Source organism: Rhinolophus hipposideros (assembly GCF_964194185.1).
Source record: "Rhinolophus hipposideros genome assembly, chromosome: 11".
Lineage (NCBI taxonomy): Eukaryota > Metazoa > Chordata > Mammalia > Chiroptera > Rhinolophidae > Rhinolophus > Rhinolophus hipposideros.
The window spans coordinates 58,960,188-58,985,767 of NC_138057.1; the positions used below are offsets into that span (position 1 = coordinate 58,960,188).

General features: G+C 43.5%; 1 protein-coding gene across 2 annotated transcripts in view; it reads right to left on the minus strand.

Moving 5' to 3' along the window:
* Nucleotides 1–25,580, minus strand: part of ABCA1 (ATP binding cassette subfamily A member 1) — a 122,935-nt gene that overhangs the window by 50,610 nt on the left and 46,745 nt on the right. For both annotated transcript variants that reach the window (XM_081065652.1, XM_081065653.1), the window contains exons 6-11: nucleotides 18,935–19,056; nucleotides 16,686–16,862; nucleotides 7,933–8,025; nucleotides 3,472–3,712; nucleotides 1,611–1,750; nucleotides 1,161–1,277 (exon numbers count right to left, since the gene is read on the minus strand). In XM_081065652.1, the coding sequence (XP_080921778.1) occupies nucleotides 1,161–1,277; nucleotides 1,611–1,750; nucleotides 3,472–3,712; nucleotides 7,933–8,025; nucleotides 16,686–16,862; nucleotides 18,935–19,056 (890 nt within the window). The remainder of the gene's footprint in view (nucleotides 1–1,160; nucleotides 1,278–1,610; nucleotides 1,751–3,471; nucleotides 3,713–7,932; nucleotides 8,026–16,685; nucleotides 16,863–18,934; nucleotides 19,057–25,580) is intronic.

Genomic DNA, 25,580 nt, shown 5'->3' on the forward strand with positions numbered 1-25,580 from the left:
AGATCATGTGAATCCCTTTAGGAGAGATGGGAGCCCAACAGAAAGAAACCCATACTTGAAGGGCATGAGTTGTTGTTGGCAGTATTAGTCAAGAATTAGTAAGTCCATAAAAATTATTGTTTATGTTTTTCTCACTGAAGTTCCTTGGTTTTTGAAGTCCTCAATTTAAGAATTCTGTATTTCTAATCAGCCTAGTACAACAAAGATGACTGTAGCTTTCCCATCATTGGAAGGTCCCCTGGGTATCACCCCTCCTAGAGAGAGTTCCTTCCAGGTAGCTACCACCTTTAAAACCCAGCTGTCCCTCTGATCAAGGAGATGTCAAGACAAGAAACCTGGCAAAATCCATTCTTGCTTCTTAATAGCCGTGGAAATAAAAGGAAAAGTCCTCCCTCGCCGTGGATATAGGAAATAGTGTAATGATTCTCTGACTCATCCCAAGGCAGGGATGCTGTGATTAAATGGCACTCAGGCTTAAGCAAAGGAGACACTCTGTTCTTGCTCAGACTCCTGCACTTTTGAATCCAGTTGTCTCTAGAGCACTAATCCCTTTCAAGTACATACTTCTAAAGCACTAAGTGCAATTGCTCTCCACGTGATAAGGGCAGCTCCTTGCTCACGCAGTGCTTTGGGAGCAAGGATCTCAGAGAGGTCTACGGGTCAGACCAGCCCTTTGCTCCACACCTCTGTCCAAGCTCTACCAAGACACAGGTAGGTGAAACAAGATGTTGTGGCTGGCTCTAGAGCCAGAAATGAAAAATTTCTGGGTCCTGCCATCACCAAACTCTTGCTCCAAATACCAGCCTTCCCTCAGTTTCTTAGAAAACTGATTTGTGACCACCAGACGCGCGATGCTGATGAGCATGAAAGAGTGTTATCCATGCACAACCTCCTATAGCTCTACGGTGGCCGCTCGGCTCAGTTGGTTAGAGCGTGGTGCTGATAATACCAAGGTTGCCGGTTTGATCCCCACATGGGCCACTGTGAGCTGCGCCCTCCTTAAAAAAAAAAAAAAGTGACAGCCCTGTGGCTTGAGTTCTACTCAATATACCTATACAGGTTGAACATAAAGAATTCTCATCTCAGTCACTTCCGGAAAAGTGACCAGAAACTCACTTCTGTAACATCAAGCAGGCTCATGGTGACCAGAGGACACTCACCCGGACCAGGTCCATTTCTTCGCTGCTTTCCATGAAGGTCCAGATCTTGGGGCTGAGCTCTTCCCACATGCCTTCCAAATCATGAAACACTGCCAGTTCCTGGAAGGTCTTATTCACCTGGAGTTAGGCGGGGAGCCAGGGATAGCAAACAAAGAGGAGGAGACGCAGAGACATGAACAATGCAGCTGCTTCCTAAAAAGATGCTGCATCACAGCAGCCCTTCCCCTCCCCAAGAAGTGCCTGTCTGCAGCTGTGATTCAAATACCCAAGGCTGGAGAGCTAGCCCTCAACAGTCAGCTCTGGCTGGGTCAGACTCAAGGTTCTCGCTCTTTGGAAATCCCAGGAGAGCCAGGAGTACACTCAACATATTCCATCTGAAACTGCCTTTGCCTGTTGGCCAGTAATCCTGGGAGGATTCTGGAGAGGGACATTTGGGCCTGGGCAGCTTACCTCAGCCATAACCTGCCTTGTGGCTGGAGTGTCAGGTGTGTACAGGATCTTCCCAACAAGCAGAGGCTTCAGAGCTTTCCATATGATGCGAGAAAGGGGACTGGACTCCAAATTCTTCATCAAATCATTGCAATAAGGAGCTATGAAGAAGAGAAGAGGCAAATATTCATATGCATGGTCACATACTTATGGGAACTAACAAGGGCTTTGGAGCCAGCCAGACAGTCCTGGGGTCAAATTCCAGCTCTACCACTTAATAGCTACACGCTATTATGTAATAAATAATTTCACCGTTTGTTCCCCTGTAAAAATAAAAGTTAATAACATCTACTTGGCAGAGATGTGGCGAAGATTCACTGAAATATTACTCGTAGAGTCCTTAGAACAATGCTTAATAATCAGAGCTTATTACAGCACTGATGATGGAGAACTCACAACTGAAACGATCTTGAAAGCGTTTGTCCTATGCACAGACTGCATAACTCTAGATTCATACTTTCATGCCGGCCCTCACCAGTTTGTTTTCCTCGAAAACAGCGCGTTGAATTCAGACTTCAGTTTTTAAGGAAAAATTTAAAAATTCCTTTTAATTAGGTCTCAGCAGAAATATATGTAATAAACGTAATAAAAATCCAAAGTTATAACAGACAATAGGGTTTGATTATCCACAATGATTCCTGATTTTTTTTTTAAAAAAAAAATTCATTCTGGGGTTTTTTAAATACCAAGTATCCTCTATGCTGCAAAGACAATTTAATTAGTATTAGTTTTTTTAAAAGAGTGTTTGTTCACAATTATCTGTTGTACAAACAAAATGTCCCTTGGGTTGACTTGCAAAGCAGAGGGGATGGCATTTCAGAAAACTGCCTATAATGCCATCCCCTTCAGGCTTGCAAAGCAACCTGCAATGTCTTGAGTGCTTTACTCCAGAGAAAAATAAAAGGTTCTTGGGTTACGGTAATGCACAAAAAGCTGCCTCACTCAGTGTCTGAAAGACACACCTGCAGTTGAAAATGGAGAAAGGCTCACTTGCATCAAGTTTTCAAGGAAAAGGACGCCATTGTCTAAAACTGTAACACTGGCTCCTTGCTGTCACCAGGCACAGGACACATTTCACCACCAAACTGCCCAAGTGTGGGGAGCAGATATGGAATTACAAGGTTCTTTAACGCCACCTGGCAGCTGAGAACCAAAAACAAACAGCAGATCAAATGACCAAGTCTGGTGGTAGACACACGCCCGCATTAACAGGTATTTCAGAAGCCATGTGGTTTACCGGAAAAAAAGCATGGAGCCAGCACGTCCTGGGCTTAATCCCGGCTCTTGTGGATTAGCTCGTGTGTGGCTTTGACCAAGTCATGTATTTAACCTCTCTGAGCCTATAATAAAATGTGGGGTCATAAAACCTTCCTTACAGGGTTGTTGTAAGGGTTAAATGAGATAACTAATAGAATGCATGGTGGAGAGAAGTATTCCCTAAATGTTGGTTTTTATTGTTGCTATTACTGTTATTAAGTTTTTATTATAAAGCTTACCTCAAGAGGGGAGGATGAAAGAAGAAGATCCTTGATTACTCTGGGAACCACCTTCCTGCATCCCACAGAAAACTGGGGGGATTGGCTTTCAATCATTCATTCATTTGATAAACACACAGCGTACCTGAGATGTGCCAGGCCCCATTCAAAGTGGGGACACTTAGCTAATTAGGAAAAGACACTCTCCTCTAGGCACTCAGACAAACACGTGAACACCCAGTGCTGCTACAGAGGATGAGGGTAAGCACGAGCCAGGAGGTAACACAGGGTTGAGTCTACGACTAAGGTGGGCTGGGGCCAGAGCTTTGGTCTGCACAGATACTCACTCGTAGAATTATCATAGAAGTTTCCAGCATCCTCCTCGGTGCCATTGCCTCCAAAGAGGGCTTTGTAGTTGTTGTCCTCGTACCAGTTGAGGGACTTGATCTTCAGGCCCCCACCCTCGGGATGGCCACAGACGATGCGGGACACTGCCTGGTAAATCTGGGTAGAGGAGCTGGAGCTGTTCACATTGGTCAGAAACATCACCTCCTGCCGCATGTCACTCCAGCTCCTCATGCTGAACAGCTGGCATCAGGGATGAGGAGGAAAAGGAGAAGGGAGAGGAGAAAAGGGTGGAGCAAAAGTGGGGAACAGAGGAGACAAAAAAGAGACATCTTATTTTCTGGACCTCTCCAAAGCCACATCCCAGAACACATCTTGTCTGACATCATCGAAGCCTTGTGACCTAACTGCCCAAACTACGCTACTCCGGCTGTGGTCCAGAGACCAGCAGCATTCGTGTAATGTGAGAGGTTGTTTGAAATGCAGAGATTCTGGCCTGTCGACCTACAATGCAAATCTGTACTTTCACAGGATGCCAGGTGACTCCCCTGTACATGAAAGACTGAGAAGCACGGCTTAGACACTAGGGGAGCCCCGGGTGATGGGCTTAATTGCATTGATTGGCTTCTGGCTTACGGGAGAGCATGCTTTCTCTGTCTGAACAGCTACATATTCACATACATACTTCAGGAACTGCTCACACTCTGGATCACAGACTCATTTCTAAAACATCTCAAACTTCACTGTGGAAACTGAGGAGAAAAGGTGCTGTGTGTGCAGTCCCCATCCTCGTTAAGTGTAGGGCAACAGAAAAAGCATCAGGTAGGAGATCCCAGCTTGATTCCCGGCTATGTCCCTCATTAGCTTACAGTCTTAGAAAAGTCACTTCTCTAAGGCCCAACTTATCATCAAAATGATGACAGAGTATGGTGAGGAATAAATCACATGATATGTGCGAGGGGGGCCCCTGCCCAGAACAGCCCCTGCAGGTGATGAGTCAGACGCCCCAGGCAGCCAGGGACTGACTGTGACTTATACTCCAACAGGCGCTTTGTCTCACACACAAATGTACTCCAGCACCTTGTGAAGTTCTTGGCCCGATTGCTCTTATAATTAAATATTTATAGAGCACTTTGTATTTCCACGCATTGGACAATAAATCATTGACATATCCCTACCCTCCTTGAGAAGTCAGCCCGTGTTCTCATTACCCAGAAGACGGAGCCGTGGGGAGCAGAGGCGGGGAGGCTGTGGGATCCTGCACACGCCCTGGAGAAGGCCCAGAATCGGACTCCACGTGCCAGTTTTCTGTCTCTCAGAGCCTGCTGACTCCTATGAACAACGTGGCCCTGGGTGTTGCAGATCTAATCTGGCCTTCAGGCACTTCGGGGGTGGGTCAGAGGTCACAGACATGTCTCCCTCCAGAGAGGGAGCATCTAACACACACCATGAAAACACAATTAGGTGGCCAGCCTTTCCGTACTTTATATTTTCAAAACCTGTATCAGGTATATGGATAGGGAGGGCACAGATGGTCAGACCACCTTTCCTTTTGTTGGTGGGTGGAACAACCCTGGAAAGTTTTAGTCACTCACTTAACTTCTGTTTTCACAGACTGCCTCAGCACCACCATTTTGCCAGGCCCCAATCAAAAGAACAGATTTCTTTCTGTATAAAATCAGCATATCTTTGGACAGAGGCATCATAGATGATGCAGTTATTCCAAACTGTTGGCTCTTCCCAGCACCTGTCTTAGGGGCAAACTCCTACTCATTCTTTTCTACCTCAGCTCATGCTGCACACTTCCTCAGTGAAGCACTCCTACTGACAGGAGGGGTGGCCAGAATGTAAAAGGTCTCATACTCTAGGTCACATTCCATGCCCCTCTGCTCCAAACCCTCTGGGCATCCTATCTCACTCAGCAGAAATTCAGCCTGACCAATCTCCACAGCACTCACCTCCTTCTCCAACCTCTCACCTCCAACCACCTTCTCATTTTATTCTGGCCACACCAGTCTCCTTCCTGGTCTTTAAACGCATTCTTTAATCGCGCCCTACATTAGTGTCTTTGTATCTGTGGTTCCTCCTGGTTGGAGTGTCCTTCCTTCTCCATTGACACACTGTCATTTCCTCCAGGTTCAACTGTCACCTTATCAGAGAGGACTTCCCTACCTACCTCACTAGTTCCCTTACCCTGCGTTATTTTTCTTCATGGCACGTATCCCTGCTGTTATCCAATGCCCTGTCTCCCACCCCACACGAGCCCCACGAGAACAGGGCAGTTAGTGTGTTCACTGCTGAGTTCCCAGCCTCAAAATGGCAGGTTGGTGCTGGGTGGGTAACAGATGCTGCTCCCCGTCCTGTGTTCCCAATCTTATCACCTTCCCTGTCACCCAGACAGGAAGCTCAGGTCAGCTCTGACTCATCTAGCTCCATGCAGCTGCCAAGTCCAGTTCCTCTGTATTTTCTTTCTTTGAAGAGCCGCCTATCTATCCTGTTCCAGTTTCCATCAGAGTTCATCAGACAAAAAGTGGGCTAGAGTGGCAAGAACATGGGCTCTGGATTCCAACAGTCCTGGGTTCAAATCCCAGTTTTGCCAATTAACTAACTAAGTGACTGTGGGCAAGCTCTCTACCTTTTCTGAGCCTCAGTGTCATCTGTAAAATCAGCACGGTAAGATCCACTCATATTTGTCATACGGATTGTACAGGGAAATTGGGTGAAACTGCACGAACCCGGGGAGTTCGTCAGAAACTGTTAGGTCCTTTTTCCTTCAAGGGTTATGCTTTGGTCAAAACAACCAACTTTCTTTCCAAACACTGAACAGATAAACAAGTGCATTTATTTATTTATTTATTCATTCATTCATTCATTCATTCATTCATTCATTCATTCATCTTCTCCCATTTGTCCCAGAGAAATAGCACATTAGACAATGAGTAACCTATGGTCAAAGTAACTTAAAGGTTTTCCACTGAGAGGAGTGGGTGGCGCTTGCTTGACCAGACCAGGGAGCAAACAATCCGCACAGAAGCAGCTGCCAACAAAAATGTATATTGTTCAGTTGGAGAGTTTCCCCCACATCAGCGATGGGAACATCACAGGCTTTCGATTATTTTTTTACTTCAAACATAAGGCAGGCCAGTGATATAAGAGGAAACAGCTGTACCCAGACCCTGAGTTTAGAGGGAGTCTCCCATGTTATACTCCCTGCTTGGCTTTCTCTAAGGCCGGGAACCCACAAGGATAGTACAGGGCATGTCAATGCCAGCTCACAGCGCCCTGGAGAAATGGCTATGGACTTGCAGGGTAGTTTCTGTTTCTCTTTCTGCCTCCTGGAACAACCCCAGGTGACCCAGCGTCTCCACCTACAGAAAGGCTACCAGCATTCATAACTGAAGTAACAAATGGCAAGATGGAAGAGGCTTCTCCTCCTGAAAGGGACACAAAAGCCCTTTTTGTGTCAGACACAGGTGAGCAGAATTAAAAGAAAAAAGAAGACCGAAAACAACACTCTGAAGTGTCGACGGTTTAATCTCGATGTTTTCTGTCTTTTCCAAACATTCTGTATTTTCCACAGTGACCATGTAATACGTTTATCCTCCAAAAACAAAGTAAATTTTGATATTTGAGAAAAAAATGATACAAACACCAAAACTTGAGTTCAAGATGCAACTCAAAATAAGGCTGAACCAAGTCTGAGAAAATATCCCCACAAATTCTTCCTATCCAATGTCCTATACATGAAGGCCTGTACTGTTCTGATCACGGCCCCTGGCTCAGCTCCTTACACACTGGGCTCCAGAAAGTTCCTCCTTTCCCAGTCTAATCTGAAACAGGCCAGGGTGTCAGAAGGTAAAGCACACACTGGCTGGAAGGCCAAGGAAAGGTTAACTGCTTTTGTAACCACCTATAGGCCCTCTGGTCCTGTGACAAAAGTTATTCTGATACATCTGTCAACATGTAGACCTGAAAGGCAAACTCAACTTAATGTTCATCAAGAGACTATATTCCTAAAGTTGAACCCCAGAGGTCAGATGTTTACAACGGGAAGATCTAAATTAGCGGTACCCATGCTATTTCCTTTAGTGAGCAAATAAACGTTTTGGTAAAAAGATTCTCTGGCCTTGCTACTGAAAAAGAAAAATGGAGAAATTGCTGACAAGACAAATGCAGCAGCACCTAGGGGATAAGCAGGAATTATCCTCTGTACACGAGTCATTAGGGGCAGGAGTAAAGATGGAAGAAATTTCTAGGCTAAATATTGGGTCTTTAGCCATTAATTAGCTCTGCAACATCTATGAGTCTCGATTTCATCTCTAAAGATCAAACACGATCATTTTCAAGACCACTGAAGCTTCTAAAATTGATCGTACATATCAAAAGGACCCTGTTAGCCAAATTCAGAGCCAAGAAAAGTAATAGTGGATGGTTTGACTTCTGGTGCTAGAAAGACAACTTACCTCTACGGCCAGAGTCCCAAGACTATCCAGCAAAGTTTCTGTGGCTTCAGCCAGCTCCTTGCTCGGGAAGAAAGATGTAGAGTTTAGTTCCACCTGGAATGAGGAAAAGAAAAACACTTTGTTTTTAAGCTCCAATGTAAATTTGAACTCTCTATTGAAAATAACCAATCATAATCTTGAGTTTAAAACACAAGAAACCCATTCCTAACCAAAATAAGACACTAAAATTATTCTAATTATATGTTTATAGGTTGTTTATTTCAGATAAGAATTACTAATTCTTTGATGAATGCTTTCACGGGGTGTAGAGATATAGATTTAAAACTAGCTGATATGTAATAGATAAAACCATCTCATATGTCAAGTGTGTGTGTGTCCAATGCAATTCTGACCACCAATTCCCAACTCTGTCTATGGTTCTGTAAGACGGGACATGGGAATGGCCTGGAGAAACAAGTTTGGGATGACTCAACAAGAAAGGGAAAAAAATGTAAAGTTTATAGCTACCAAAGGCGTGGGAAGAAGGAATTCTCTTTCATTCTGCTCAAGTCTGCACTGGTTCTAACACTGGAAACGTGATACAGAACACTTATTTTTATGACTAATTTTAGTCAAATCTTTATATTTACTCATTTATATATTTAATTGCTATTACAGACTACCTACTTACATAGCAAACGTAAGAAAATAATTAATTAGGCCCAAGAAAAAGATACATTAGAGCAGAAAGCCTAAGCTAGAGAAGAAAAGGAACACTGATGGACAGACTCTGAGGCCAGAATTGTGATGGCTGAGGAGTCTCCAATTTGGTTCCCGTTTTCAGACTGTCAAAGAGAAAAAGATATAGGAACAGTTTCATTCTTATCTGTCAAATGGGGGAATAAAGTTCTTCAGGGAACACCCATGTTTCCTTCGTGCTTCTATGGACACCGCTTTTTTCAATATCAGATAGCTCTGAAATCGAAACAGCTAGGCTATTTGGTATATTTGTCTTATGTCAGAGATTGCTGTGAAATTACAATTCAGACTGCAAGGGAAATGGCTGAAAGTGAATGGAACTCATTAACTCTGAGGAATAGCATTCTGGGATGTTTTCCTTTAGAAAGGACTCCAAATGCAGAAAATGAAGTTAGTATCATCATGATTATAATATCCAAGCATAGTCCTGAACGTCCACGTCTGAGAGAATCTGTCCACAGGTTCTATGAAAGAATTTGTCCAGCCTAATCCACGAGCTCTTCTAGAATGGCTTATCCATTAGCATCCAGCATTCCCACACTCAGTCCTCTGACAGCTCTATGGTTCCCCTTAAACACTATACTCAGACAGGTCTCTATGACACCACTCATAGATTATATTAATGACTGTTCCTCCCATGAAGTACTTCATGAGCAAAAACAGGTGGGGTGTTTTTGATTTTTACTTTCTCTCTTCAGGTTGACATTATAACTAAAGGTTACCATACTAGAGGTTAACCTTACTCAGAACTTGCAGTAAGGAAAACTTTTATAAACTGGGAGATCTTAACTGGAAGACATAAGAGATGAAGTGTTTTTGTGCTTACCACAAGGCCCACAAGATGATATGTGCTCGGGACTGTATAGCAAACCAAAAAAATGCCAAATTATTGTAAATTTTTAAAACTTAAAATCTGATAGTTAATCCATTTCTTCAATAAAGTATGAATGGTTATAAGAGTCTTATGATTCTTATCACTGTGCCCGCTCTTCTCTGGGGACCTGAGGTAGCTACAGAACCCTGGGCAAATGATTTCAATTCCCCCGGCCTCTATTTTCTCAACCATACAGCAGTTAATAATGTTGTGCACATATCCCAGCATTTTCATGAACATTAGAGGCAATGTGCAGACTACCTTGCACTGCCTTTCTTTTCCCTTCCTCAAAAATTTACTACCAAAATTGAAGGGCTCTTGTCTGCTACCATGGTTTTCTAGTTCTTGAAAAGACATACATCCTTGTTGCGAAAATTTCCCACGGCCAAGAGACCAAAGAAAGAGGCTGGCAACTCCAGAATTACACCTAGAGTTTATTATGGGAACTTACAAACAAAAGCAGGATCTCAGGCAGCAAGACAGTAGGTCTCCACACCGGAAAGAGACGTGATATATATAGCCAAGGTGCGTGTTAACACAGGGGCTTGTAGCCACATGGCGTGGGCTTAAGAGCTGTACAATTCAAAGCAGTAAACAACTTAATGGGCCCACTTTCCTGGGTAAGAATGGTCCCTTCAGGTGATCTGGGCCCGCCTCCCTGCCTCCTGGGGCAGTCAGGTCAGCTTGCTTCTTAAGATGGCAGAGGTCACATGAAGTACCAGGAATCATTTCACCTAACAACCCTCCATTTCTTGGCTAGCTCTCCAGCATTGTCTCCTGTAGCCTCTCTCTGCGGGGAAGAGCTAGAGCTATCACTTGAAAGCACATCAGCCACACTTCAATGTGCTATTTCTACAATTATAAATACTTCCCAGTGCAAGGATAAGTATATTTATAGCACACACACACACACACACACACACACAAATTTGCCCCAAAGTTGACATTTAAGTGAAAAAAACCTGAAGGAAACAACACTATCTCTGTAGATTATATATATATATCTACACCTACATATATAGATTTACACACTCATCTGTATCTTAATGTATACTTATGTGTATCTTCTATATACAATATTGATTTCACTTTTACAGCAGTGATATAAATTTATACAAAAGGAATCTATTAAAAGGAAATGTTAAATTAAAATGGTACCAATTGCACTTGAGTACAACCAGAATCATGACAGACGTTTGTGAATGATTATTTTGCTAATACAGTGTGGTCTTGGGAGCTCCTACAGGGGAACTACCTGTGGTGCTTGTGAAGTGTGCAGACTCCAGGTACCTACTGAATTGGAAGCTAGGAGGGCTACCCAGGAATCCTTGGGGCCTTCTTTTGCAGACTGAAGTGTGAGAACCATTCAGACACAGCACTTGGACAATGTACACACCAATTTTTAAAATATTCTCTGCACGAAGGTGGTTGTTTGTACATTCCACCTCTGACCCATACAATACTGAATGCTTCGGAGTGTGAAGTAGGGGAGAGAGACAAATCAGTTCACCTGGCCCTGAGTGGGATGCAAGACATTCCAAGCACCTATGAGGCCAGGTATGTCAGTCGCACCAACTGTACACACGACTTACCAAGTGCAATAGACCAGGTTTCTAAAACTCCAGACCCAACACTAGCCCATTGTCACCATTAGCAGTCAGCTTTCCCCTGAACGGTACATTTCAGTGAGTAGTTCATGCTGTTCTTAGAATAGGCCTTCGCCATCTGAATGAATTTAAGTCTTCATAAGTAATGATTTTTCCTTCAGGTTTTCCAACTTAAATGTCTTAACTTTGTGACAAGCTTATCCTTCTTATTTTAAAAGCTACACAATTCAGCAAAATTCCATGCACAGAGCAGGGCCTACCGCATGACTGTTTAACCTATGCATGTAGTTAACCACAAACACACATATAAGGACCTTGTTACATTTACTGTGCATATCAGGCATCAATGCCATATCGTATCTTACTATATGACTTTTTGTCAGTGGTCGAACTTTGGTTTGTTTAACTTATTGATTTAGGTTTTATTCTCAGATAAACATTGGCTGAACCCATCCATAAGTAATAGGTAGAACAGTCAATGCCATTATTAGGATTTTTTTACACTAATTGTTTGAGATTAAATGCTCAGTATTCATTAACAGTATTGACAACCTCTTGTTAACACAAACAAATTTCCATTTTCAAAGGACTACTGACTGGAGTTACACATAGAGGTGTAGGATGACGTCACAGGGTTAAAAATACACACACAATTCAAATTCAGCATCAAGCTTAAAGGTTAGATCATCTATTGGGCGATTATTTTGCTCAAGACCTCATTTTAGTTTTCTGTGCTTGGACACTGTAAAATGCAAAGATTGGACTGATGCAAATCAGTGAGCTTAATATTACAATGGGGAAAGGATGGGCTATTCAATTACTATTGCTGGGACAACTGGTTATTCATATAAGAAAAGATTAATCAATTTTCCATCTCACACCACTATACAAAATTAAATTTGGGTAGATTAAACAAAGAGCAAAAAGTAAAACTGAAAGTTTCAAAAATATGGGAGAAAATATACTTATGAACTTGAGGGAGGAAAAGCCCTCTTAAACAAAATACAAAAAAGTTCAAACGAAAATGGGAAAAAAATGACACCAATTTTCAAAAGCAAAAGCTGTACACCAAGAGACACCATAAACAATGTGCAAAAACAAGACAAACACTAGAAGCATGGATTTTTAAAAAAATTTTACTATAAAAATGGAAAACCATGCAGCAGTCAAAATTAACCAGATGTCACATGTGGCGACATTGGTAAATCTCAAAAATTCTCTGTACCTTTTTGTATATTTGAACTATTTCATAATTTTCTTTTTAACTCAATGAACGATAATAAGCGAGGAGGGAGGAAGAAGGGAGAGAAGGTGGGCAGGAATGAAGCAAGGGTGAAGGACCTAAGCTGGCTTGAGTACCTATCAGATAGATCTGAAAGACGTGACTTCCTTAAATAAAATGAACCCTAGGAAACAGGCTTTGAAACAAGGCCACAAAATGAAGTCTGAGAACCATGTGCTATACTACTATTAAGTGTGGTGTACTGCTCATACTTACTTGACAAAGGCAGGCAACGCTTGCCAAATCATTTTTCCAAAGAGCTCCAGTAAACAATTCAGTTTGGAATTCCTGCTATTATTTTTCCTAACCCAAAACATTTCTTTGGCTATGAACTCATATAGGTCCCTACTGACCACAGGACACAAGTGGTTTTGTTGTATGAAGAAAGGAAAGAGGGAAAATAAAACCTTTAGTGACGAACTGTACATTCTGTGTTGAGCGGACAAGAATTCATGTATTATTCAATATTTTTTAGAACATTTTAAATACTGTACTATCATTAGAGGAAGAGTGCACAAATGCTTATTGTATTACTCAAAAGCTCCCACCCACTTCCGCAAAACGTGTTAATCACAACATAGCAACATTTCCTGAAAGCATGACATTCTGGGGTGCTGGTCCCACAATGACAAAGGCCATTGTGCCCCATCCTTTCTGGGTCTAACAGACAACTTCATTATATTCCTTCTTTCCTCACTTGTTTAATAGCTAAATCGTAAAAGACTGAAAAGTAACAAAGCAGTAACCCACCAAAGTCAATTTGACTTTACTTTCTGAGCTGGTGTTTTATACCAACTCAGTGTCCAGCACAGTTCCTGGCACATAATAACTAAGTGCCCAGTAAACGCTTGTGAAAGAAAAATCCAAAGAAAGGCAGATGCACATTAGAAGGGCTAGAAATGGACTGATATGAGTCCTACGCCAAAGGTCATTCAAATGCACAGATTACTCTGTTTTGTATTCTCCTCAACAAGTCACTCACCCTCTGGAGCCTCTGGTGGCTCCCCTTGGTCTCAAGATGAAGCCCAATAGTCCAATACGGCTCAAGAGAGTTTGCCCCAGCTAGCCCTGGCCATCTCCACAGCATCATGTTATACCGTTCCCTCTCCCATCAAACGCCCCATAGCTACATCAACTCCACTCTGAGCTAGTCAATCATGTGCAGTTTCCTTAAATACCACCTTCTCTTCTCTCCCACACGCATGCACATGCCATGTCCTCTGCCTGGAACATTCGTCTCCTGTTTTTTACCTGGGTAACCTCCATTCTTTAGGTTCCAACTTAGAGAATGCTTCTTTCCTGATCCTCAAAGATTGGATTAAGAGACCCCATTCTGGCCCATTCTGGGCCTGCCCAGAATCCAGCAGAGGGTCCGTCACTCTGCATAGCATCTGCTCCTTGCTTGGTCTGTCCCATCTACTACCCCACCAGCAAGGAAATTCGAGGCGGGATTACTACGAATGCATTAGAAGTTACAGCCAAATAGAAATAGAAGACAGAACATCTGTGAAATGAAAAGGTAATTGAAAATTCCTTTCAATGTACAAAAATCTTATCTACACACAAAAATTTCAGGGGCTCTACTACTAAATAAAGTGAGCTGGAGATGTACTTTCAATATAACACACAATTTTGTTTTCCTCCTACGAATGCATGTTAGAACGTGTTCACTGGGACATTTCAAACTTCCCTTAAACACTCACATAAAGTAGACTAAAATCTCGACTTCACTTTCCTCATATTCAGAAAATCCAACTCAGGACTAGGATTTATATGTTTTAGTTCAAATTGAAAATAAGCCAAATATCAGCTACAAAGACTATCAGACTATCACCACACAGAAGCAATCACTGTCTCTTTCCAATGATTTACATAACAATAAAGTTTTATTTTGAGGAACGTTTTAATATTTTTAAATCAACGTAGGGAAATGTAAAACTCATGTCGGAGGAAGGTACTGCTCTTTTAAATACAACTCAACCATTTAAGTATTAACTTTTAAATTTGATATGTTTAATGCATTAAAGTACTTCATTTTTTGCTATTTCTAAACACAGTTAAATATACCCATTACCACATAGCTCAGGACCAAATATCAAACTTCTACCTTAGAAATCGGCACACTTTTCAAGGAAGGAATAACTGAGGCAAAAAATTTCAGTAGAGATGGGGTTGAGCAGTCATATTAATACAATGCTAAATTCACCAAAACTGTACCTCCCATTTCTGTGCTCCCCTTTTCCTACGAAAATTAGGTGAATACGGAGTCTGAAGAGTAAATCCATGAGGCATGTCATTCTACCATTTACCAAATGAGGAGGACTGCAATTGCTTGCCGGGGCAAAAGCAACTGTTATAAACAGGTGGCCAGTAAAATTAACGAAAGCCAAACAAAATCTGATGCTTCACTCAAATGTCTGAATTTCAGGAAGGAGGAAAGAAAAAGCAACTATTTTCTCCTGCAAAACAAACCCCACGCAAATGTTTGATGGACTAAATGTGACAAACTGAAGTATCTAGCCCCAAAAATCACAAGCCAAACCCCACCTGTATTCTGAGCCATTGTCTAAAAGTCAAGAAGACACCAAAGACCCTTCAAGACAAGGATGACTTTGTTGACCCCTCCTCCAACTGTTCCTTCAAACTATACACAGCCCCGCTGTGACGTCACTGGCCTTCTGGGGACCTTAGAGCACCACTTACTTCACCTCCTTTCTCCCACCTTTGGGAACTTACCCCACTGAGTTCCACCTTTGCAAGAATGTGCTGCATGAATCAGAAGACACATGAACAGAACTCTGTCCCACAGAAACTGATCTTTCCCTTTTAGGGTAAAGGTATCATCCGAGGTCAAGACAACGGAATCTCATGGATGTGCAATCCAAGTTGTTACTGAAATGGACGTAAATCTGTATGCCCATCTTTCCTAACTCAAGAATCAGACACTATCTTCACATCACTGAGACAAGGGGAGCCAGGACTAAAGCCCAAGCCTAGCTAATCCCACATTCTTTCTGCTGTGACTCATGATGTCCCATGTTGGCAAAGACTGTTGTTAGGGAGCTGCTGGGAGGTCATCAGTGAAAATGGGATGGGAGGGCCGCCCTCACTCTACAGACCCAGGACCTGTGAGGTTTCCAATCTCACCCGTAAAGTTGGAATTATCCTGGATTATCTGGGTGGCTCCAATCAAATCACATAAACCCTTAAAAGCAGTGAACTCTCCCTGGCTGGAGACAGAGATGTGGCAGGAGAAGTCAGAGACATTTAGTACCTCTGGGAGGACCCATCTCTCTGCAAAGATATTATGTGGCACAAAGTCCCAGATGATTCCAATTTCTTTTTATCATAATGAAAAACACCTCTTTCCAGGCACATCTTTCTTCCAAGGTTCTTTCCATGGTTTTAGGAGAATGCACTAATAAATCAGAGTGCTATACAGGTGAGTGGGAAACCAGAACACTGCATGCTAACTGATGCTGTTGGAGGGGCATTTCACCAGAGCGCTCAGAACACTCTCCCAAAATACACCTGTGCTGGAACTCCAAAGACCCAAATGTTCAGGTTCATCCCCTTCTTTGAATAAGAATGAACATGTATTCTCATGGACTGCTTCTCTGAATTATTGATTCCTATCAGACTTTGTTGGCAAATTTTTTTCTCTGCAAATGCAATTTTGTCATTGATTTAGCTAATTATTGAATGTGCTTCCATCCAGTTCCAAGGTTTTCCCACTCTGATAGCTCACAGTGTTTCCTTTCTGATGAGCTTTTTAAAAAATGAATAGATATCTATCTCTCCATCAATGGTTTGGAGACTTCTTTCTACTCTGCAGAACCCTTTCTTCAAATAAACTCTTAAAATCTCAACTTACTATATATATATATATATATATATATATATATATATGTATGTATATATGTATATGTATATACGTATATATGTGTATATATATGTGTGTGTATATATATATATATATATATATAACAAGTCTTCTCTCTGATTGAAACAGACACAAGCAAATTCAGGCTTAGACTCAGAGCCACACCCAACTCATGCTTCCTCCATTCCCCCTTTGGGAGATAGCCCAAAAGTTTGCAAGAACAGTAAAATACCACTGAACTAAATTATATCTCAAACTCCCAGCCAGCTCTATGTTTCTACAAAAACAAAGTCAGTGTTGTCCAAGCAGAAATTTCACATTCCGAAAGCATTAGTGCTTGAAGCTTCTGCCCACAGTATGTGTACTCACTAGGATGGGCTTCAGGACGTCCATGTTGGAAAGAAGGACTTGCTCTGCTGCATCCAGTTTCTCTCGTGGCAGGCTGCACAGCTTTGCAACTTCTTGGTCACCTAGTTGAATCACCTCTGCTAATTGTGCTCCGCTGCACAGATGAGTCAAATGTAACTGGTAGCCTTGCAAAAATACCTGGAAGCATTTAGTGCAAAGAGAAATAAGCAAAACTGGATTACAGAAATGGGAAGCTGGATCCCTGAAGCCCTTGCGGGGGACTTTGCATCAAATCACACAGCTTTAAAGAATGGACACCAGTGCAATAGTGCGATGCATCGGGTCTCTTTAATGAACTTGGGAATGCATCAAGGCACGATCTGACAGGACATTTAAAACCTGAATGTTGTGTCTGAGTCATCACCTCCCACACTCGTCCTTGCAAAGGAAAATCCTGAGTCCAACTCTTTTTCTCAAAAGCGGGACATATGATTCAGTGACTAAGAATCCAGAGTCTGAACTCCTGAAACCACTTTTATTAGAGAAAAACACTCTCATTATTTTGGAACTTACAATATCTTAAACTGAGGTTGGGCTGACTTATGGTGGGGGAAGCATTTACACTATTTATTTGTAGGTACATACATTTAACTGACGCGAAGAACTATGTTCAAGCAATTTCAGAATTAGGAAGTCTTCGTTTTACTTGCCCCCAGAGCAGAATACCAGAAAGCCAAGCTTCTCATTTCATCGATAGGCCAATTCTAAGTCATTCTCATCTGTTCATTATAGAAGACCCTCTAGAGAGCCTCTCCTTGGTCACATTTTGTTTCATTAGCTTCCCTGGGCCTAAATGAACCGAGCTTTTTCATGTGTGGTCCTCACTGTCCGTTAGACAGCAAGTTTAATAAGATGGGAGCCTTGCTTCTCCTGTTCATTTTGTGTCCATAGTGCTGGAACATTACAGACAGTAAATATTTGTGGCATGAATGAATGGGTGATGCAAACTCTTTATTACTCCATTACTACCTCCCCTGTTAGTTTAAATCAGTGCCGCTTGACCTGCTTGTAGTGCAACCTATTGTGAGTGATGGACCAAAAGCCTCACAGGACCCATTCAGCTTTCTAACACTGCAGAGCATTTGGCCTGCCATGGTTTGCACTAAGTTTTCACCTCATGCCAGGTACTCAAGCACACTTCGGTTTCATTCCTTTCTCTAACTAGTGCTCCTGCCAGCCTGCCAGCTCACCTTTAGCATCTGTGTTTAAGACCACCATACAGACTCTGATTACCACTCAAGGACCACCTCCGCACTAAGGATGCCCCTTATTTTAGAACTGATTGAATGTGACAGATACGAAATTGGCAAAGGGCAGCGGAAATCATGCTAAACGTAACTATTTTCATACGCCTGCTGCCTTTGGCCCATCTCCCAACCACACAATTGGTAAACACAAGGCATATGTTCCTAGTTTCATAAGGGCCAGCAGTAAGCACATTTTTCTAATTTTAAAAGTTCTAGATCATGTATAGCAAAGATCTTATTTTTCAAGCATAAACACTTCCACTACTTCTGCTTATTGTAAAGACAAGCCAGTATGTAGACAGGAGACAGGGTAAGGAAGCAATTTCCCCTTTCTGCCAGAGAATAAACTTGAGAAGCTTCTCTGAAAATCAATAACCATGCAAGCTGGGTGTGCTACCCACTGCGTAGGAGCTGTGTGCTATCTATTGATGCCAGGGGATGTTTTCTAAGAATATAACGTTAAAATTCTACACAAACACTAATACTACTTCCTGGTTTTATAAATTAAGAGGAGAAAGAAAAAACATTTTCTCCTTATATACCTTTCTTGTCCATCTTTAAAGGCAGCACTGAGTTTTCTAAATCTTCTGATAGAGCTGCTGCAGACCAACAATCCTCAACCCTGGTTACTGTCTCAGAACCATGAAACTTTAAAAAAAATGTTTCATCTTAACTTAAACTCATCCCCCTCTTAGGAGGAAGTTAACAAAAGTCAGCTGATAGGCAGGAAATCAGTTTTATTTCAACCAGCTGGCCCATGACGCCAGAATGCACATTCCACTCTCTGAACAATTTGGCAGTGCCAGCCTGAGCAGGCAAGTGAAAATAGGTGAAGCTGACTTTGAGCTAACACCCTTCTTTCGCGCCATTACAAAGACAGGGGTTTATTCACTGCTTTCCCGGTGTTCCCTAACAATGTAATTGCCATCAGTCCCACAGAGGAAGCTGAGGGCCGCAGCTTACCTTGCGGAGACTGACATTGGCCTCCAGTATTTTATCCACAGTAGGCCTTGGCAGAGACAGGTTGTGATTCAGGAATCCAGAGAAGGTTTCATTGTCCACCAGGAAATCCTGAAGCGTCAAGCCTGCTGAGAAATAGTGTTTTATTTTCATTTATTAAGTAACTCAAAAAGAAAAAAAATCAGCACAATGTGGCAAGTGGAGAAAAATAAAATATTGATTGCCTCGTTTTTGAAACGATGGCCAACCACAGGGTTCTGGCTGTGGTACGCACACAGAGAAACAAGGTTCGAGGAGCTTGGCCTTATCAGGAGAAACATGAAAAGACTGCTTTCTGAAGACACGGAGAGCCACACTCCGCGTGGGCTCTTAGACTCAGGGTAACAGTGCTGTACACACACACACACACGCACACACACAGCCTTCCCTTGCTTTTCAAGGCAAAAGCCAAACCCATCCCACCTGAGATCTGTGACACCGACTCCACTGCTCCTGTCTCCCCACGGCCATCTCAGAGAGCTAAACCCACAGTTACTTTAAAGTCCTATTCCCACAAGCCCCAGGGCTGATAGCCTCCTGATGAAGAACAGTGGGTCTCAAACGTGAGTGAGCATCACAGCCCGCTGCAGGTCCTCTTCAGAAAGACTGCTGGCCCCCAACCCCACAGTTTCTGATTCAGGGGGCCTGGAATGAGGCCACAGAATCTGCCCATCTAACAAGCTTCCAGGAGATGCTGCCGCTGCTGGTCAGGGAGAGCCACTGGGGTGGAGTGTAACACACGTCAAAGCACCTCCACAGACATGGCCTTGTTTTAATGCCAAACGTGGAACACGTGATATAGAGCTCCGCATCCCAGGGCTGCCACGCTTGAAGAAAACACTCAAGCATATACTTTTTTTTAAAATCAACCCTACTAATGATTGGATAGCTGTAGGATTTCATACAAAATCCTGTCCCATGGTAAGCCCGCCAGGTACACATAGAGAAGGCTCCCAGCACTGGCCAGAATTTCAGTTCCCCAAGTCAGAGTCTGGGCCTGTGGTGTCACTTGGTATTTCATATCATCCTTCGGAACCCCAGTTTTTTCATGGCTAAAATGAGAGGTTTCTGACCAGATGCTTGGTAGGGGCCCCCCAATTCTTAAATACCATCATTTTGCCTGCCCTATTTCGTGTGACTGTCCACGTCTCCCTTTTAATAACCCAACTTCTTCTTGGCAATAAAGAGAAAACCAGACAATCGTAACCACATAGCTAGGCAAGCTTCATCTGCAGACTGCAGCCCACAGACCCAGGCACTAACCGATCTTTAGGAGGAAAACTTCCAAACCCAAATCATTTAACTGAGGAGAAACAGAGGTTAGATCTCAAACAGGGGCTGTGGTAGGAGGCTTGAAAAGGACAGAAGTTCAACCTGGGAGCTAAGGGGATTGTGTGTAGAGATATCGTAGGAAGTCCCAACAGCCCAACCAGACTCTCATCAGTGCTGCCAGATCCAAGTATGTTCTGCTTAAGCAAACGTGAGTGATACGCAGTTCTAGAAAGGATCAATTACACGTAGTTCACAACTATTTATTCCTCACGACGCCTTCGAGAAGCTGTTCCTTGCCCAAGAGTGTTCCTCCTCAGAACAGGAGCTGCCTGGGCTCTCCGTCACATGTGGCACCATCCTGGGGCTCCCCGTCACATGTGGCACTATCCTAGGGCTCCCCATCACATGTGGCACTATCCTAGGGCTCCCCATCACATGTGGCACTATCCTAGGGCTCCCCATCACATGTGGCACTATCCTAGGGCTCCCCATCACATGTGGCACCATCCTGGGGCTCCCCATCACATGTGGCACTATCCTGTAACCGTGGGGCTTACTTCTAGAGTTGTCAAACCTCAGAGCACCTAAGATTGACTCAGGAAGTGTGCTAAAATGCAGTTGGTTGGGCCCAATCCCCAGAGATCCTGAAATAATGATCTAGAATGGAGCCTAGGGATCTATATTTTAAAAAGGAAGTACCCCTTGTATTTCCAATGCAGGCGGACTGGGGACCATATTCTTAGGAATGTTTTATTTGCATACTATCTCCCCTAGCTTATGCCCCCAGGACATAGAATATGTGTTTTATCTCACAGCGCCCAGATCAGGGGCTGGCAAAGAATTACTGGTCAGTGAATGATGGCTGGATAATAAATATTAGGAGGCAGAATTGTACACCTGAAATCTATGTACCTTTACGAACAATTGTCACCCCGATAAACTTTAATTTAAATAAATAAATCTTAGGAGATAGGATTAGAACTGTGACGACTGCAGAACTAGCCGAGCAGCACCACAGGGGACTTTCTTTCAGCTGAGCAAGCCCAGGAAGGGCCCGGAAGTGTCAGGACGACCCCGCGGCCGCCACCACCAGCCACAGCCCCGGAGCAAACAGGATCCCTGGAGACTGGTACCATACGGTCAGGTACACAAAGTGACACCTCGCTCTCAGTACACTCACACAGGGAGCTTTACAAAACTCCCAGTGCCCTATGGCAGGGGCAAACAGGAAGGAACGTAGGGAAGCCAGGGACTTCCACTGAGGCCTGGCATGAAAAGCCCGACGCTGCACACTGTAGAACAAAGGAAGAAGCACCATACTGGGGGTCAGACCTCTCTGAGCTCTGGACAGAACAGAGTACACACAGGAGCTGACTCTCACTGCACAGGTGGGCCACACATTCCTGCTGAGTGTGAGAAGCCAGAGCAGCATGCAGATATTGTACTGGGCTACTTCAGCACTGCCTCCTCCCTCCCGAGCAGGGCTGCCCAAGTGTGGGATGCTGGCCCAACTGTACTTGCACAGGTCTCGGTCGTGAGCAACACTCTCCAGACCAGTGAGTACACTCACAGTGTTTATAAGACTCTTCTGTTATGTCAACAGGCTCTGAAGATGAGAAGAACAGGAAGTGACCAAACTCCAACCATCTATCAGTGAATCCCCTGGATGAGACCTAAGAACCAAGAGACTGATTAAACAGTCAATAACCCTTGGCAGTGCCTGTGCAAGAGTGGTGAGGTCACAGGGTGGGGAAGCAGCAAGGAGGCCAAAGATCCCTGGCAACAAAGAACTTACATTCTGGTCACATGGATACCACACATGTGGGCTCATAGATTCATACACCACTGACGCAGCTACAGCCAATGTGGACCCAGAGAAGCAATGTGTGTGGTGCACAGGTTCTCCAGCTCGCTCCCATTACACTCACACAGGGAGCTTTACAAAACTCCCAGTGCCCAGGCCACTCCCCTCAACAACTGATCAGAATTGGGACTAAGACCCAGGCATCAAAATTTTATAAAAGTCCCCAGGTGATTCCAGAGAAGTTTGAGAAACAATGGTATAGTAGAAAGATCAGGGGTGTGAGACCAGAAAAGCCAAAATTTGATGCCAGACTTTGCTATTTATTAACTGTGTGGCTTTGAGAAATTCTTTTTGCTTTCCTGAGCAAAAGTTTTCTTACCTAAGAGGTAAAAATGATAAGTGTCCACCTTTCAAAGATGTGAGAATTAGAGATATTCACATGTAAAGCATGAAAAGTGAGCAACTGGCTTGTGGGAGGTATTCAATAAATGGTAATACTTTTGTGATTTTGAAAAGGATTCTTTTCACTCAACTTCACCAGTGTACCACAATGAAGTATAGAGAACAGGTAAGGACACAGACCCTACCATCAGGAACTTCCAAGGCTGATAAAGGAGACGAAGAGGCAAATCAATAAAACAGAAGGAGCGATGAGAAAGCCAGAGGAAGATAGTTCATGGAAGCATTTGATTAAGACGAGGTGTATCTGCAAGTGTACCATGGTGGGGAGTCAGGTTGAAGCCAAATTCTGGAAAAGGACGGAGAGCCAAAATTCTCTAGAGTCTCTGGCTGGTGAGGAAGGGTATGGTCTCTCATGATGGCTGGAACTAGGACAGCCTGCAGTGCTATGCACATAGTAGGTTCTCACATAGTAGGTTCTCTTTTTTTGAGAACCTACTATGTGCATGGCACTTTGAATGAATAACTAATGGACAAGCAGATAAACAGTTATTCTTTGAATGAATAAGTAATGGACAAGCAGATAAACATAGAAAGAGGAAATTCCTTAAAACCTAAGAGTTGGAAAGTAAGATGAGAGAAGGAAGAGGGAGGAAGGTAGTGTGCGGCCAGAGTGCGGTGGCTTTGTATCTCTCGACTCAGTTTTCTCCTTATGTGGCTGGCAAAAAACTGAGTGGAGAAGCCAAGAATATTGAGAAAGCCAGATGTCTGAAACAGACCTTCTCCTCTTAGCCTAGTTAACACCTACCCCTTCTTTATGACTCGGACCATGAGTCATCTCCTCCAGGAAGACTGCCCTGATTTTCCCACCCGCGAGCTGGGTTAGGTGACCTACTTCTGTGATCTAACAACACCCTATGTTTCCCTCGGGCACCGCACAAATGAAGCTGCAGTTGTCTCAGCACACATCTTTCTCCCCAGAAGAACAGAAGTGCCTTGAGGGCCAGGACTTTGTAACTGCAAAGTGCAGCAGTGTCTGGCCCAGAGGAGGCACTGAGTAAATTGTGGATGCATGAAGAAAAGAATAAACACAAGTAGCGAATCAACTAATGAACTGACATGATCTGGAAAACTGCCAATTATGGAGAAGAAAATTCACTTTGCAGTGGTTAGGCAAGAGTGAGCAGGACATGAATATGAAACAAACCAGGTCAAGATAACACTAGAGTTTCTCATATCCCATTCAGCTGCTTCAGCCCAGGTCAAGAAGACACTCAGGTGAGTGGAAGCTGGAAGCAGGGAAAAGTGGGGAAATGTCAATAGAACAAACAATGGCATCTACCTCAATGGCTGAGCTGAGAATTAAATGAGAAAATGTACCTGAAGTCCCAGCATAATGCCGGGCACTGAGAAAGGTGCTCAATAAAGGATGGCTAACATCCTCATCACTTTCAGGAAAGACTGGTCTCATTAGCTTCATTGCTAATTTGACCCTAAAGCATAGGATTTTAGAATAGATAAGAACACAGAAGTGATTTTGCCAGCTAAGTGGAGAAGTTGAATTTATGATTTAAGGGGTGTGTGTGTGTGTGTGTGTGTGTGTGTGTGTGTGTGTGTGTGTGTGTTATATTTGCCTGGCTGAGTTCCTGAGTCAGACAGAATTCTTGGATTCTTTCTGCTGATACACTCTGTAAGATGAAGAAAAGGCCAAAACTGACTGATTTGTCTATTCAGAACTTTATAGAGGAATAAATAAATCTAGTATTCTACAGAGAATCAGTGGGAATAATCACACCTATGAGGTCACAGCAAGGATGATGAACATTGATGGAAGATGACCAGTAAGAAAAACCAGTCTTTAGAAACAAGACAGGGGACGACGCTTAGTAGAAAAGACAGTCACGTAACCATTTAACTTGGCCCAAGTGAGTTGCCATGACTTCAATTTTCTTATCTATAAAACATGGGGTGAGAAGACGATCCTGCAGGTCTTCTTATCCATAGTACACTCGGGGTAAAATGAAATCCGCATGGATATAACATCAGAAGATTTAAATTCAAGTTCCAGCTCGGCTGGGCCTTACCTGTATCATCATGAATCTCTCTTTTCCTTTTTTCTTACCTCCCTGGGCCTCAGTTTCCTTAAACATACAATGGGGCTAATAACATTCACAGGTTGTCGTGAACACCAAGATCAGGGATGTGAAAGTACTTGTTTATAGGGAAAGAGCTGATGAGCCTCCAAGAGTTTCCACGGGTAACTGAGAGGGTACGAATGCTGTCCCAGAACAGGGCCAGCAGGGAGCTAGGCTGGTCACTAAATCCTGAGTTTCTGCTGCCTCCAAAGACTGAAAGTCACTATCCAGCCAAAGGCCAAGAGGGCTTTCCTGCTGCAATTTCTCCAATATGGACCAAAATACTTGATTCTCTGACCTCGGCCTCCTTGCTTTTGCCTGGAGGAGCCTACCCAATTCCCAAGAGCTTTGCTTTGGGTACAGTGAGATGGGACAATGGAGAGGAGAAAAAAAAATTCAGGAGCTTGGCATCTAAAGACCAAAACAAGCGAAGTGTATATTTTGTGAGCTGAGGAAGAACAGTACTGCATCCTGTTTCGTGCCAATTCTCTGGGCCAGGCCTCTGGAACCAAGCTAAGGAGATGCTTCCACAGTGGGTATAGGAGTGTGGTGGGGAGAGGCCCTGCCCCCGAGGATGCTTTCACAGCCACTTAGTGCCCAGCTGCTTCTCTCCAGCCAGCCTGATAGAGAAGGAGAGGGGAGAAAAGGAGGAGAAGGGAGGAGGTGGGGAGGAGGGCAGCAGCAGAAAGGCGGAGGAGGGAAGTCCTCAGCCAGAGAACTGGGGTTACTCTCGGTCAGTGCCCTCCAGTCCCCAGCTCAGGGTTTCGGGTTTCAAGATTGCTGTAGTCTCTTTTGTTCAACATGAAAAGGAACCACAGCAATCAGCTGCTTGAGAAGTGAGTGGGTGGAGGAGGCAGATGAAAAAAGGAGAAGTGGAGAAAGAGATTAGGTCCGCATCCAAGGCCCAGAAACTCTTCTTAAAAGGACCCCAGGAGGGTCTTCCAGCCTTCACCACGTCAAACGGGTAATGGCCTTGAGGGCCCTGGGCCAAATTCTAACT